Genomic DNA, 16,038 nt, shown 5'->3' on the forward strand with positions numbered 1-16,038 from the left:
AGTCTGCTTTCCCAGGCCTAGCTGGACTTCTCCAGGTCTGCGATGAGGTACGGGTCTTTCATCTTGAGGATCTTGTAGAGCTGCTCCTGAGCCTCCAGCCCTTTCTTCTCAGCTAGCTCCAGCAAAACTCGGTTCCTCCTTTGACAGGTATCTTGACCTTGTACCTCCTCTTCTTCATCACTGTTGATGACGTTTGCATCCCGTAAGTGTAGCAGAACGGCGGAGAGCTGCCTCATCCTGGAGCAAAGCTTGGTCTTGTGCTTCTTCATGAAGGTTGCACCTAGCAGACACCAAGCCCATGTTATTGTGCTGCATGAGGCCAGGCAGTCGCAGCTGAGTGCCATGCTGCAGTACGTGGCATCCTAAGCCAGTGGACACCATGGCTGTGCTCCCTGTCCCACAGCCACATGTCTCCATCCCTCCACCAAAAAGGATGGGCACCTGCTGCACCAGCAGTGAGAGCACTGGAGGCAGGGCAAGGAAGGGGTTGGGAATGTGAAGTCAGAGCTGGAGGAGGTAAGGTTGGCCAGCAGGCCCCATCAGGTGCTGGCAACTGTCCTCTCTGGGATTCTTACAGTGTCTGGGTGTGAAGTCACTGTCCTGCCCCTGGCCCTGGAAGGTGAAGAGCTCCTAACTCAGAGCACAGGTCACTCAAAGCTCTGAAATCTTGCAGGGTTGCAAGTGGTTTGTGAAGAAACAGAGCCTGGAAAGGCAGCCAACACCAGCGGGGTGCTGAGCAAGCTGTGGGTCAGTGCAGTGGGCAGCAGTGCCTGCCTTCTCCTCCCAAGCCTCCACCTAGTCCTCCTACGTGAGGCTGAAATAGGCACCCAGATGGGCATCTCCTTGTAGAATCACAGGATGGTTTGGGTTGGAAGACACCTTTAAAGATCACCTAGCCCAACACCCCTGCCATGGGCAGGGTCATCTTTCACCAGATCAGGTTGCTCAAAGCCCCATCCATCCTGACCTTGAACACTTCCAATGATGGGGCATCCACAACTTCACTGGGCAACCTGTTCCAGTGTCTCACCAACCTCAGCATAAAAAATTTCTTCCTTATGTCCAATCTAAACCTTCCCTCTTTCAGTTAAAAACCATTACCCCTTGTCCTGTCCTTGCTTTTGTCTGCCACCCTACTCCCCTGGTGCTCTCGGGCAGGTTGTTGGCCAGTGTGGTGACTCCACATGCATGGCAAGGAAAAAGAATAATGCTGAAATGTCCAAATTCGTGTCTGTCTGAGACAGGCCTATCTGCCTCAACCTGTGGCTTAGCTGCTTGGGTGTCCTCTTGGATCTTGCCTTTCATTCATAAGACGAGATGCAAGAGCTAATGATGAAGTGTTGTGGCCCTGGAGAAATTAGGCTGGGATAACACCTGCAAAACAGCTGGGCAGCATGTTGTTGTCACTGTACACTGTATTTGAAGCAAGTGGAAAGCAAAGCCCCTTCTTCAGAAACTCCTGGAGCTGCTGTAAAGGTGGCCCTGCCATCCCCTCTGCCAATGCCTGGTTGCAGGCTCCTTCCCAGGGGCATCACTGCTGTGGAAAACTCTTATTTGACACAGGGGCCATCAGCCCCGAAGCTGGCTGTATGGGATGCAACAGCTGTACCACTTACTAGAACTCCAATGAAATATTATTTACGGACTGTGAACTGTGCTAGCTGCAGCTCATTCTAACAATAGCATGTCTGTCCGCAAAGGTGGCAAACCAGAGAGAAAGGAGAGAGATCACTGAATATGCCATCACTGAAATGACGGTGCCTAATCTTCCACGGCATCTTCCTGAGTAGCCTAATCCTATACAAAGCTGTTAGCCATTCCTCCTACTGTTCCTGCCTATCTGTGGGGAACTCAATAAAAGGCTCTGGGCTCTGCTTGGTTGTAGGTGTTACTTTTAGGGGGTGCTGGATTAGACTTACAGAGAAGGGGTCTCAAGGCACACTGAGCAGTACCATACCCTGTGCCCATGAGATGATGCTGCCCGCAGCTCCTCTGCTGAGCTTTCCCACAGGGGACCCCATGGGTGGGTGTTGCTACGTGAAGTTAATGGCATGCGTGGTGGCTGCTGAGCCAACTGGAGGTGTGAAGATTAGGAACCTGCTGCTCTGTAGCTGGGTTCGCCTCTGTCCTCCCAGAGGACACACAAACATGAGTCTGGGCACCTGCCATCACTAACCCTACTCCATCATCTGCTGTCCTGACTGAATTTCTGCATGGGACCCAAGTCAGTACGGTCAGCCCTAAAGCAGGATAGTTGTAAGCAATGGTCTCTTGATGCCACGAGAGAGCAGTCCCCACACCATCAACAGGCTTGCTGTGCGCCATGTTCATGATGCTGCTGTGATGCACGGTGAAGGCAGGCTCTGGTCCATCAGGCCTTGCCCCAGTCTTGTGCGTTCTGGGTGTTTTTTCACACACTGGTGTCACACCCAGCAAATCTAGAAGAGTGGAACATGTAGTTTTTTAAGATGTTGATTTTCACTAAAAGTTTGGTATTCTCCTTACCTCCTCCACATCACACAGTGGTTGCACTAGCACATCCATGAGTGTTCATTACATTAATGGACCTTTAAAAATAAGTCAGATTGCTATGCAAACAGTAGCCAAGAGAACAGAGATAGTGCTGCCATGCTGTCTTAAACCACAGCATCTGAACTCCACATTAAATTGGAAGCTCTGGTCTACTGGCATATGGGTGTGCTTTCAGGTCCCTATTCGTCAGTGGCCAATTGTTGCATATGCAGGGTTTGCTTTCCCTGTGACCACAAAATGTGTGAGGTCTGCTTGAGTGGTGCGCCTCTGCTTTTATTAATCCCCTAGATGGACCTGCTGTTCCTACCTGATCTCAGTAGTGCCCTCCAGACCACAGTGTCATTGCGTGTGTCTGTCATAAGGAGCCCAATTTCCTCTGCCATGTTCCCAATGTAGATCTCGACAAAGAGCTGCTGTTCCTTTGGACTCTTGTAGCAAAATGGCAAGTGTGCCTGTAAAGGTAAGAAACAAGTTGAGTCTCTCTCACCATGGGGAGCTGCAATGGATTCACATACATCATCCTGTGTTTCCTGGCTGTACCAGCAAGAGGAAAGACAGAGGAAGATGCACATGTCAGGGCTCTGCTGTGCTGCTAATATCACAAATTTTGGTTGGAAGGGACCTCTGGAGAGTCTTATCTGACCTACCTCTCAAAGACGGACCAATGCCAAGTCTAGATCTGCTCAGCCGGGCCTTTGTCTAGCTGAGTACTGAAAACCTCAAAGAGCAGAGATTTACCACCTTCTAACCTTCTCTGATGGCTGCATCTCCACTGAGTGATAAAATTTTTCCTGATCTTCCCAGGTTGCAACTTAGGATTTTACCGCTTTTACCTGACACTGCCGAGAGCTTGGCTCTGTCATCTTTACAACTGCTCTTCAAGGCAGAGTGCCCAGTTACTACCTGGTCATTCCAGGAAGTGCGAAAACCAAACCCTACCTCGTGGTTCACAGGTTTAAGACTGTCTCTCAGTTAAGCTGAAGGCCCTGGCTGTTTGGAGCTGTGCTCAGCTCAGTAGCAGGGTTGTAGCTGCAAGGGGGAATGATGAATAAGCTGGAGGGGAGGGGTGCCATTCAGAGGAACCTGGAAAGGTTGGAGAACTTAGCTGGCAGGAAGCTCACGAAATTTGGCAAAAGCAAATGCAGAGTCCTGTGTCTGGGTTGGAATATCCCCACACCAGACAAGAGCCTGGGCACTGGGTGGACACAGTAAGCAGCTTTGCGGGGAAGGACTTGGGAGTCCTGGTAGGCATGCAAGTTGAACAGGAGTCAGCAGTGTGCCCTGGCAGCAAAGGCTGGCTGCATCCTGGACTATATTAGCAAGACCATAGCCAGCACAGTTAGGTCAGGGATTCCTTCCCTCTGTTCAGTACTTGTGAGACAACATCTGGGCACTGGGTCCCGTTTGGGGCTTCCCAGTACAAGAAAGAGATGGACATCCTGGAGCAAGGCCAGCTCCAGGCTGGAGTGCATGATGTGCAAGCAGAGGCAGAGGCAATTGGGTTTGTTTGACATGGAGAAGAGAAAGTCATGGGGAGAACTAGTCTCTGTCTTTAACTATGTGAAGGGGGACTAAAGAAAAGACAGAGCCAGCCTCCTGGAGGTGCACAGTGATGAGACAAGACGCAACAGGCACAGGCTGCAGCAAGGGAAATGGTAATAGGGGAAATGAGATAATAGGGGAAAAAACCCACAATCAGGGTGTTACAACACTGGACTAGAAACTCAGAGAGCCTGTGGTATCTCCATCCTTGGAGATATTCAAACTTGACCAGACATGGCCTTGAGCACCTTGATCTATCTTTAAAACTCGCATGCTTTGAGCAAGAGGTTGGACCAGAGACCTCCTGAGGTCCCATTCAACATAAGTTTCTCTGATTCCCTTTTCATGATTATGGTGCAGTGCAGGCCCATGAAAGGAGATTTTCATAACCAGACATGAAGGTGCCATGGGACTGTCATCAGCTGCTCTCAGGATGTCACAAACTCCTGTATAAAACAAGTAACCACAAGGACTAAATGGCCAAATCTTCCCAGATTTTCCCAGACTTGCAATCTGATTGCCACAGGGCATGGTGCCCAAAATCAGAAATCCTCAAACAGAGTTTCAATAGAGAAAGAAGTCATGTCACATCATGGCACAGAGAGAAAGCCTCTCTCCAGTCCTGCTTCTGAGCTGAAGAAAACTCACTGCAGAGGAGATGAAGATGAAGGACTTGGGACCACATCTGAGTCAACACCTCTGAAATTCCTTCTTGATATGCAGCTATGGTAAGTCCAACAAGTCCCACATTATGATTTCTGCCATAAGGAAAAAAAAAAGCAGCCCCTTTAGGGCTTTGGGGTGTGCTCCATGCTCTTTCTGGGGATGTGTATCGTGAAATACCATTGCCACTTGTAATCAGTACGGCTCCCTGCACCTCTGGCTCTGAGACCTAGTAAGACAGATTCTGGTAGCAGAAGATGGCTGAAGACAGAGACTTGTATTTTCTATTTCACTGCAGGAAAAAAAAGGGGAACAATCCCACTTACTTCAGGCATTATCACCACAGAATTTGTACTGGTCAGATGGTAAATGCAGCTGAAGAACAGAGGGTTGAATGGAGGAGGCTTGGGAATAAACTTTGAATTCCAATCCATTTCTTGTTTTTCAATGGCCTGTAAACACCAAGCATCTCTTTTGAGAGAGGAAAAAAAAAAAGAGCCGTGAACTGGAGGTAGACTTCAGAAAGTCAAGAAAAGAGGAGACCAGCCCAGTCACAACAGACCACTGAGTGTGTATTACAGGCAGTGCTGTGCTTCAGGGGCCAGGCAGCTCCCACTTGGTGCAGGCAGGAACCTACCTTGTGCAGGCAGGAAAATTGGCAGGGTAATGCACCATCACTCTGTAAAAGACAGTAAGGGCTTGCACACAACAAGAGAACGGCTGGTATGCAGCTACCTATTGCTGTGCCTGGCAGTGGTCAGCAAGTCCTACATCTGCTCCGTGTTGCAGAGCATCCTGTGCCATGGCTTCACTCATGCTAGGACATGCTGTCTGAGCCAAAAACACAGAGGGTGATTCCTGGAGACACCTGTGAAAGAGGAGAGTAGGGGAGGCAGGAGCAAGGATGCTGTCCTGCAGTGGGAGATGAGGGCACAGGACCATGTGTGAATCAGAGGCTGGTGGCAGAAAAACTGGGAGGCATCTCTGCTTATCAAATCCAGTTCCTGCTACTGCAGCCACCCCAGATGTCATCCTTTTTTAACCCGGTCAAGCTCCCTCTGTCTTACCTGCTTCACAGAGTTGTCATCTGGGATCAGGTAGAGGTGAAGAGTTGTATCTGCAGCACTGAGCTGCTGGAAGATCAGCACCATGGAGTGCATAGGGAGTGAATTTAAGGTTGAACGTAACCTCCTCCAAAGCACCCCAAGCAGTGAGAAGCTGGGATTCTCCAGGACAGCAGAGAAAGCTGTCAGTCTGGTTGGTCTCTCCAGGGTCAGCTTCCCAGATTTAAAATGCGCAATGGAGCACAGGCTGGTGTTTACATCTTCTGCAAGAGACAGCGAAGGCAACAAGGTTCTGTTTAGTTGTCCTGGCACCCTCTCTGCCTGCCTCTGTCTCTTTAAGGCTTTAGCAGCAGAAAGGAGACATGCGCCCACACACGATGACATGCTTAGGTCCCATGTGTGCCCTGGGCTTTTGGGGTTTGGCAGGGAGTGTCGTGGTTTAGCCCCAGCCAGCAACTAAGCACCATGCAGCTGCTCGCTCACTCCCCCTACCCTGATGGGATGGGGGAGAGAATTGGAGGAGTAAGAGTGAGAAACTCTCCTGGGTTGAGATAAGAACGGTTTAATAATTGAAATAAAGTACAATAGTAATGATAATAATAACAATATAATAATAGTAATAATAATATACAAAGCAAGTGATGCACAATGCAATTGCTCACCACCTGCCGACCGATACCCAGACAGTTCCCGAGCAGTGATCGCTGCTCCCTGGCCAACCCCCCCCAGTTTATATACTGAGCATGACATCATATGGTATGGAATAGCCCTTTGGTCAGTTTGGATCAACTATTCTGGCTGTGTCCCCTCCCAGTTTCTTGTGTACCTGGCAGAGCATGGGAAGCTGAAAAGTCCTTGACTAGTATAAGCAGTACTTAGCAACAACTAAAAACATCAGCGTGTTATCAACATTCTTCTCCTACTAAATCCAAAACACAGCACTATGCCTGCTACTAGGAAGAAAATTAACTCTATCCCAGCCAAAACCAGGACAGGGAGTTGCAGGACTTTGGCAGTCTTCCTGTGGGCTCAGAAAACTGCAAATATGAAGGTGGCAGCTTGGAACCATGAAAATTGTCAGACTGCACCCGTGCACCATCCTGCATACAAGCGCCACACCACCACATACCAGGAAGACAGATGGTCTCTGCATGACAAGCCACTCTAGTTTTTGACCACCAGAGCAGCCTGAACATCCCGAGGTGACACTGCTAGGGATGACTGGGTCAGAGAGCTCTGCTGATGCCCAGTCACCCAGATTATCTCTGGAGCACACTTTGCTATTAACCTGACAGATTAATACAATTACAGCATTTTGCTTAGCACAGCTGTGTCAGTGAAGAGTGTGTAAAGCCACTTTTCAGCTAACACAGCTGTACTTGCCAAGCCCTGGACGGGAGATGGAGCCACACAACTAGAAACTCCTTTTGCAGCATGCTCTGTTTCAGAAGAGGATACGGATTTGCCAGGAAGAGTTCCTTGGCCAGCACACCCAGTGCCTGCGTCAGGGCCCCCCAGCACACCAGACTGGGACTCCTCTGCTCACTCTACAGCCCAGCTGTGGATGCTGACACTCATCTCTGCTCATTAACAATGACTCATTAAGAGCACTGCAGGGAAGAGGACCCAGATCCAAGCCATGTGGCTCCTCATGTTGCCTGGGTTAAAATGGACAATTTCATCCCACTTATTCTTCTGCCTGGGCCAGCCTTCACCTATTGCATCCCACCCCGGGGTGGTCCAGCCTGTGGGTGGGTGCAGCCAGCCGGCTCCTGTCCTGGTGTAGCAGGGCAGGGATGGCCGTTGCCATCCACAGCTGCCATAGATGCAAAGAGCTGAGAAACTCTCCAGGGGAGCTCGGGGCCTGATCTGCAGCTGGGCTGGGGTTATGGCCTGGAGGTCATCACAGCAGCTGGGAGGAGAGGGTGGGTGAGGAGGGGTTGGTGGTGTGGAGCAGGAGCTGGGGAAGGGACCACTGCAAAGGCTTGACAGAAAGTGAGAGAAGGATGAAGAATGCCAAAGCAAAGCAGAGAAATACAAGGCAGTACAGGTGACCTTGGAGGGAAGACAGAATTTGGCCCTGGCTGGAGAGAGGTCTCCAAGGAGCCAGAGACATCCCCAGGGATGGTGGCTTGGGAGACCCAGGTCCCTGTGGCTGCTGTACCTGCCAGGCAGATGAAGTGAGGGAGATGCACTGCCTGCATGACCCCGGGCTGCACCTCGATGTGGAAGAGGGGTCCGGCAGGCACCCATGTTTTCTGGTCAGCCTCGCTCAGGTGCCTGGTCCAGGTGGCATATCTGTAGGTGACGGTCACTGCCAACTTCACCTCAAAGCTGAGGCCTGTGATGGAGCACTGGAAGATGCCTGCACCAGGGAGGTGAGCACTGCAGGTGGGAGGGACAACAGGGTCATGCCACCTGGGATAGGGCTTTTGGAAGCAGCTCCCACTTCTCCCAACAGCTCTTACCGGTACACGGTGTGGTACTCCAAAAAGTCTTGGGTTATCTCCGGTGTCACTTCTGGAAGAGACTGCAACACAAGTATGGCCAGTTTGAGACTGAATGGGGTGTTGCGCATTGGGTGCTGCTTGTAGGAGGCGTGCTGGGATTTACAGTGAAGCATGATGCAGCTTGGTGTGGGAGCTCAGAGCCTTGCAAGCAGCAGCAGGGGATCAGCAGCTGCTGCCTGGTGCCCAGAAAGGCATCACTTTCCTCAGTGAAGAGCCCAGAAAAATCATTGACTGGCAACTCATTTGCCCTGTGATCCAAAACAAGCACTGGCTACGTCTGAGGCTCATGGGTCCCTGTAGCAGTGCCCAAGAGAAATCTGGTACACAGGCACAGCAAAGAGGACTGAATGCATTAGCCCTACCTGGGTAGATGCCACTGGGGTGGGGAAGCCATCGGTTAGTCCATGCATCCCCCATGCATTGGTAGGAAAGATAATGGGTGGACACACAGAGCAGCTCCCAGAGCTCCAAACTACATGTTTCACCCACTGATTTTTAGGATGTATTTTACAAATGGGAATTCCAGATAGGAAAGTTTCTGTTTCCTGAGAGAGAAATGTTGGCTGCTAACTTTCTTGTGACTAAAACCTGGGCTGTTCCCTCTCTGCCATGGTGTATCAGCAGAGAGGACAGTGGCCACAGGCAGATGAAACATTTAGCAGTGAGAATAAATTTGGGATGCAAGCAAGTGGAATTTGTCTTCCCACGAGTTTAAAAACTGGGGTAGCGCATGCTGAGTTAGTGTAGCAAAAGGAACTCGACTCTTCCAGAGGATGAAGAATCGCTGTGCATAACAGGTTTTGAAGGCACAGCCAACCTCCCAGGTGATAGCCAGGGTCAGTCCCAGGATCCCTGCTGTGCCATTTCCTTTGGGTGCAACAGTGCCCTGCCAGGACAGGCAAAGCCCTTACCTCCCCCATGCAGCGCCAGCAGTTTCTCTGCGGTAGTGAGCCCAGGTTCAGCCAGTGATAGCTCTTCTGCAGAGAGGAACATAGGGGAAAGCACTCACAAGCTATATTTCTCTCCTCCAGCTGTACTTGCCTGCTGGAGGTAGGAGGACAGGTATTCTGGGAGCATGAGCAACAACATCCCCAGCGCCAGGTGTAGTGCTGGCCCTGCTCCATGCTCCTGCAGGGCGGGAACAGGCTGGTGTGGGAGCTGTGCCTGCATGGCCTGCTGGCAGGGTGAGATCACTCTCCTGGGACCGAGGGCAAAACCCACCAGCTCCTGCCACCCGGCATGCTGCTACGGTGGCGATGGGCAGCACTGGACCCCCCCATCTGCAGGGCTGGCTGTGAGCCCATGTGCTGCAGCCGTGCCTTCCTCCCCAGCCCCATGGTGCTCCTCACTCAAGCACCCCAGCCTCCTGCATCGTGCCCTGCAAGACCTCACCTTTGCACTCCCCGAGGCCTCATCTGTCAGGGATTTGTGAGGGCCTGCACTATTCTTCATTAGGGCTAAGTCTATGACTGGAACAACAGGAAGACATTGTCATTTTTGCCTCATGTTTGGGAGAAGAAGCCATCCTCAAGCAGCCTTCACCCAACCTTCCCGATCCCATTAGCTGCACTGGTCCCCTCATGTACCACCACATGCTACCACATCTACCACAACTTCCACATCCTCCTCCGTGAACTGTTGCAGGGTCATGCTCACCACCATGTAGTAAGTTGAGGTCCTACGCTCACCACTGTGCAACTCCACCAGCCCTGCTGCACCAGGTTGTCAGTGAGGACCAGGGCATGACCTTACCTGAAAATCCAGGCTTGACAGCTCCACCACCACCTCGCACTGCAACAGCAACACAAAGCAGGGGAGAGCTCAGGACCCAGGTCATGTCCAGAGGAGTATCCCATCCTCTGCCTGTCCTCTCCCTCTTCTTCATGCCTTTGCTATGAAACCTCTTCCTGCCAGCTTGTGCCCACTTGCACTGAGCTGCCAGGCACCAGGAATCCCACCCAGCTTCCTGTCCCAGGAGGGCAGGGCACTGTGGGGCTGAGAACATGCTCCCAGCCTCCACCTCCCCATCCCTCCCCACTGCCATGCAGAGAGCAGATTTCTTGCTCAGTTTCCAGAAGCAGAGTCTTTCCTCTCCCTCCTGCCTTCTTCCTGCATAGGTGCATCCCTGGGCCCTCGCCTTCCTTGCCTTCCGGTGCAAGTGTGCTCTGGCAGCTCCCTGGTGCACACGCAGCTGCAGCCACCTTGCCCCTTCCCTCCTGCCTGCAGAGGCTCCTGCCTGCACTCCTGGCCAGGGTCCCTCCTCAGGAGACACCCTGTATCTGCACTCACTCCCCCTCTCCCATCTCCAGGCAGATCCTCCCGCACTCCACCATGCACTTACATATTAGTGTATGGTACAAAAAGCAGTTGGGTGTGATTTCATAGTGTCGCAGGTTCAGGTCGTCCTCCATCTGTCTGCTATTGTAGAGTAGCCTTCCTGTTTCAGGGGTCAGGGAGGAGTCTTGTGCATTCAGCTTGACCTTAAGCTCCCACACAGTGTCATCCAGAGACACTGGCACTGCAAATGTTTTGCCCCTCACAGTCTTAATGAAGATGGAGAACTCGCCGGGGCTGTCGGCTGCGAGCTGCTGCTCTGCCATGGCATCTCTTTCAGCCATCCCAGAAGATCCGAGGCTCCGGCTCCGTCACTTCCCAAGAAACCGAAAGCACCTTCATGCCTCAGCTGAGTGCTCCTCCTCCTGCCCATGGCCCTGGCCTGCACCCGGATTTCTTCCCTGCTTGCATTGGGCTTTCTCTCCTGCCCGCATGGGCTCTCTCCCTGCCTGCACTGGGCTTTTTTCCCTGCCTGCCCCAGGATTTCTCCCCTGGGCTGCTCCATTTGCACCACCTCTCTCCCTTGTTACCTTCCCTTTCCCCTTCTCCCCCACCCAGCTCCTCTTCCTGGATTTCCTTCCCTGGGGAGGGCAGGGCAGGCAAGGGCAGAGCTTTTTCCCAAGGGAACAGTGCAGCAGAGGCTTGGATCCAACCTGGAAAGCAGGTCTGGGGGTGCCCTGCTGTGTTATGGGGTCACCTCAGCACCTGCCCTTCACCCTCTCCTCAGCACATCCCTGCCCTCCCTTCCCTGCCAGCCTTGTGTGTGCCCAGGCTGGGCAGGATGTGGCTCTGCCTGCCCCAGACTGCATGGGGGTCCAGCATGTCCCCATCCCTGCTTCAGTGGCATGTGTGTGGGGATTAATTTGGGGGTGGTGGGAGGTGCAGGGCTGTGGGTTGTTGTCTCCCTGACCCCTGCAGAGCTGGCAGGGAGCTGAGGGTAGGCAGCAAGGTGAGCAGCTGCTGGCATGGCCCTGTCAGCCCCCCAGTGAGGCACTACTGTCTTCCTCGGGGCAGACCCGCAGCCCCTGCCCCATAGCACCCACTGCCCCCACCAGCAGCTCCAGGATGGCTGAGCACCCTGCCATACACCCCAGGGTGCCTGGGGCAGCCCAGGAGCCAGGCAGGAGGGGCAGGATCTGCTGGCAGCATGCAGGGCTCCCTCTGCCCTGGCAGAGGGGGAACGAGGACATTTCCCAACGTTGGAGCAGCATCAGGGTGATGGAGTCAGTGCCCAGAGCCCAGGGTTGCACTCCAAGAGACCGCAATGACAGGGGCATGCCCAGCAGCTGTGCAGTATTTATGGGAAAGGGAGAACCACAGCCATCCCTCAGGGCTGAGGCTGCCCACACACCCTGCCATCATGGGTCCTTGTCCTAGCCGAGTCACCACATTGCAGGCAGAGCTGCATCTCCCACTGTTCCTGGCGCAGCAGCAGCCCCACAGTGCTTCTGCTGTCTCTCCATCCCTCCCCTGGAGCAATGTGCTCAGCTGCGCAAGGTGCAGTGCAACAGCCCCAAATCTTGTATGCTTGTTGTCTCAGCCAAGCCTGACCACCCGTGGCCTGCCAACAGATCTTACTGTTGGGATAATTCCCTGCAAAGTGATTTATCGACTCCTTCCAAGGCCCAATCCTTGCTGTTTGGTTGGTAGCTGCATGGGAGTGGTTTTCCACAGGTCAAAAATCCCATGTGCCAGGTAGGGAAATGGAGGTGGACAGTGGCTGCCACAGGTCCCTGCTGCCAGCAGTACCACACCCTGTGGGATGAGCTCTGCACCGTGCCCCAGCTAGGCACAGCACCAAGTGCAGGGATGCTCCTGCTCCACTGCCTGCAGACATACCCAGTGGACTTGGTGTCATATCTCCTGCCTTAAAACTGAGGCAGCTCCACAAGGATCCACAGTCTCTCTGTGGAGGCATGTGCTCCCTGGAGCTCCCATGTCTGCAGGCTCTATCCGTGGGTAGTTTTTTTAGCAGCAGTGAAAACCGCAGCTGAACAGCCCAGTTAATCCTCTTGTCTCATTTGGAGCACGGAGCAAGGAACTAAAGCTGTGTATCAGAGGGCAGTGAACCACCTGGACAACCTCAGGGAGGTGTATAATCACGGTGTAAGACAGCAGTGATCCAAGACAATCTGTATCTGGGGAAGAAAAACCTTCCTTTGTATCCAGGGTGGTCTCAAAAGTCATAGAGGGAAAATAAAGGACATATTTGGGGCATGCAATGAGAAAAGGCACACAGAGATGCTGACACTCTGCCAAACAGGGTATGATGGAGAAGGAAAATAGTTTACTGGGGAGAACAGAAACGTCCCAGGCAGGCAGGAGGGGGGGCGCACAGAAATGTGAATCCAGAAGGAAAATGTAAAACAAGTGACCTGGGAAAGGACGGGACAGCTTATTTCCAAGAAGGCAGGAATAACCCTGGTTGCAGTCGGCGATGCTCAGCTCTGCTTGATTGAACGGGAGCAAAAATGCCTCTTTGCGTGGCTGGCGCCAGCGTGGCCACCCACGCCACGTGTGCCCTGGGAGTGGGAAGGGCCGGCGGGAACCCCCGCGCTCCGCTCCCCGCTGCTGGTGCCGTGTCCCGGGAGGGCGGACGCCCCGCTCCGCTCCGCCCCGCCCCGCCACGCCCGGGGGCGGCCGCGCTCCTGCCCGCCGCGCCGGCACCCGCTGCTGCTGCCCAGGTAAGCGCGGGGGGTGGCGGGGCCCCCTCCTGGGGGTCATCCTGGGGGTGGTGGAGCGGGGGGAGGGCTCCCGGTGTGGGGCCGCTGCCCGCAGCCTGCCCGGGACCGCATCCGCACCCCCGGTCGGGGGGATCGGGCGGTGGGAACCGCCGCTGCCCCCCTAAGGCGCGGGGATACCGGGGGCGCGGAGGCGGCGGGACGCTGCACCGGACCCGGAGGCTCCTCTGCAGTGGGAGATGCCGGCAAGGCCGGGGCCGGGGGAGAGGTGGCCGCCGCAGCGGTGCGGGAGTGCCGCTTGTTTTCGTATCTCTCTTGAGATGCAGCAATTGCTTAAGAAATCGAAGCAGCAAAAAAACGGGCTGCGATTGCTGTCGGGGAAAAGCCGCTTTTCTCCTGAACACCCGGTTTTGGGGTCCCTGTCCACCCCACAGCATGTCCTCCAAATTTGTTTGTCCCTGTTTTGGGGGTCTGTAATCCCACCTGGGCAAACAGCCCTGGTTTCACAGACCAGCAGCTGGGGGACTGGCAAAAGGCAGACAGTCCAAGCAGATGCAAATCTGCCTTTGCATGAGTGCGTGGGGAAATGGTATTAGAAAAAGTGTGGGTAACTGCACGGTCTCCTTTGAGTGGGAACATCCAATTCCAAGTAGGGTGGATGGAAACTGAAATTTGGTGGTGGTGTGCTTTAGCTCTTAGTCTTGGAATACATTGCTGTGATAAACTCCTTTTGCACTGCTTGCAGCTTCTGTAGGGAACACGGTTTTCTCCTATGCAATAGTGAACTGGCAGCAATAGCCAGCAAGAGGAGGACTTGGCTGCCTGTAATAGAGCAATTGAGAATTAAAACTCTTCTGTGTTGTGAAATGTTTTGATTTTTGCATCAAGCAGTCTGCACCTGGGGAGAATTTTCAGCGTTTGTGCTTTTTATTGGTGTACCTTTGAGATCTGAACCAAATCTTATGTTTAATTATTAAGTTCAGAATATTACCAATCCAGCTTGAAGAGGGCGTGTTTGGAGGGGTGGCAATGACAACACTGCCGAATGAGCCTTTAACCTGGAGCTTATAAATTGCTGAAGCAGCAGTCAGTAAAACAATTGTGGCTAATTGTAGTCTGACACAGTGTTCCCGCTGTGCTTCTTTGGGAGCCAGCAGGGCACATTAAACGGCAGCTTTGTAGCTCTCTGTGCTGCCGCTGACACAAACTCCTGGTAACGAGGTGACAGCGTAAAGTGTGCCAGGACGTGTCCCTCCCCGTCCTCGGTGAGACAGGGTCATGCAGCCCGTCGGCGGGGCTGTGAGCTGCTCTCCACGTTTTGCAGTGTGAATTTTGCTTCTGTTTCTTGGGGCCATCCGAAAGCAAATTACCTGGCAAAGCCAAACCCACTGTTTGCTCCAGGTGGGTGTGAAGCAAATCTCGGTCCCCACCAGGAAGCAGCTGGAGAGGTAAAGGTTTGGCAAGGAGGGGTGTGCTGAGGAGTGGGCAGGGGCTGGGGTCTCCTGGGGAGGCAAGGTGGTGGAAGGAGCAGGAGGGGACATGTGGGAATCTGATGGTGTCAGAGTTGCTGGGTGTCAGCAGCCCCCAGGAGTGGGGGCCAGGCAGCAGGGTCAGGATGGGTATGGAAATGGCAGGAAACTGGGAGCAGGAGGGTTGGGCAGAGGGAAGGGGGAACTGTCTGGAGAGCTGTCCAGGGGGAAAAAAGGGAGTGAAGAGCTGGAGAGGTAAAGGGGAGGTTGGGGTGCTGGGGAGAGGAGATAAGGGGGTTCCTGTGCACCAGCCCCCTGAGTTTGGCTCATCTGCTGCATGGGCAGGGGATGGGCAGCGGTGCACAGCACATCCCTGTGAGCAGTGTGACGGTGTTGTGGGTGCAGCATCCTCAAGGTGGAGGGACTGGAGGCCGTTATACTAATGTGGGTGTTTCCCCCCAGTTAGTCACCCCATGCTTGGAGGCCAGTCTGTGCAAGCACTGGGAGCCAGGGCTGGGGGGAGTGTGGGGGCCCTGTGTTCATCATTTGTAGTGAAATTCCTGAAAAAATCATAGCTTCTGGATGGACACCCATCTATTTTCACCCCCAAATTATTTTAAAAATACAAGTTCTCCCTGCCCTAAAAACATTGTCCCCTGTCATGCTTTCTTTTGTGTGACTTGGTTGTCTTCCCGCTGGCTCTTTCCAGGCTTTTCTTGTGGCAGGTGAACCCTGTGCACTTCCTCGGGGTCAGAGCAGGGCTGCTGCCTTGATAACACAGAGCGCACTACATGGTCCATGGGGCGTGGGGAAGAGCCTTGGGACCCTCAGTGCTCCAGCCACACCTGGTCTGTGCCCAGAGACCCATGTCCAGAGGAGAGACCTGCTTTCCTTGGCAGCAGAGCCCAGCTTGTCCTGGAGATGGGACAGTTTGACTCTGCTGAGCCAGACTTTGCAGGGAACTGGAGCTCCTGATGCTAAACTGGGGAGTTGCTCTTCGTGGTCGTGGGCTGTGGCAGCTTGGCTGTGCCTAGGGTGGTGTAGCGGGTGGAGGATGGACCCCTGGGCGGGCAGAGAGGGAGGCTGTGGGCAGCTTGGACTGTCAGCAGGACTTTGTGCCAGCAGACGCCTTGGTTTTTGGTGGAGTCACTTTCTGCAGGGTGGTGGAGACCGCACAAAGGTGCCTGTGGGCTGCATGACACGGTGGCTGTGCTCAGACAACAACTGGAGCCCAAATGCTGTC

At 53.6% G+C, this 16,038-nt stretch overlaps 1 protein-coding gene across 1 annotated transcript; it reads right to left on the bottom strand.

The window, feature by feature from the left end:
• Positions 1-17: 17 nt before the first annotated feature.
• Positions 18-10,911, bottom strand: CARD8 (caspase recruitment domain family member 8). Its single transcript, XM_075718929.1, has 9 exons — positions 10,653-10,911; positions 10,000-10,102; positions 8,415-8,559; positions 8,270-8,331; positions 7,966-8,186; positions 5,805-6,064; positions 5,064-5,189; positions 2,827-2,984; positions 18-309 (listed from the first exon to the last, which is right to left on the bottom strand). The coding sequence occupies exons 1-9, from the start codon at positions 10,909-10,911 to the stop codon at positions 18-20; spliced, it is 1,626 nt and encodes a 541-aa protein (XP_075575044.1).
• Positions 10,912-16,038: the final 5,127 nt, after the last annotated feature.

Source organism: Pelecanus crispus, chromosome 11 (genome assembly GCF_030463565.1).
Source record: "Pelecanus crispus isolate bPelCri1 chromosome 11, bPelCri1.pri, whole genome shotgun sequence".
Lineage (NCBI taxonomy): Eukaryota > Metazoa > Chordata > Aves > Pelecaniformes > Pelecanidae > Pelecanus > Pelecanus crispus.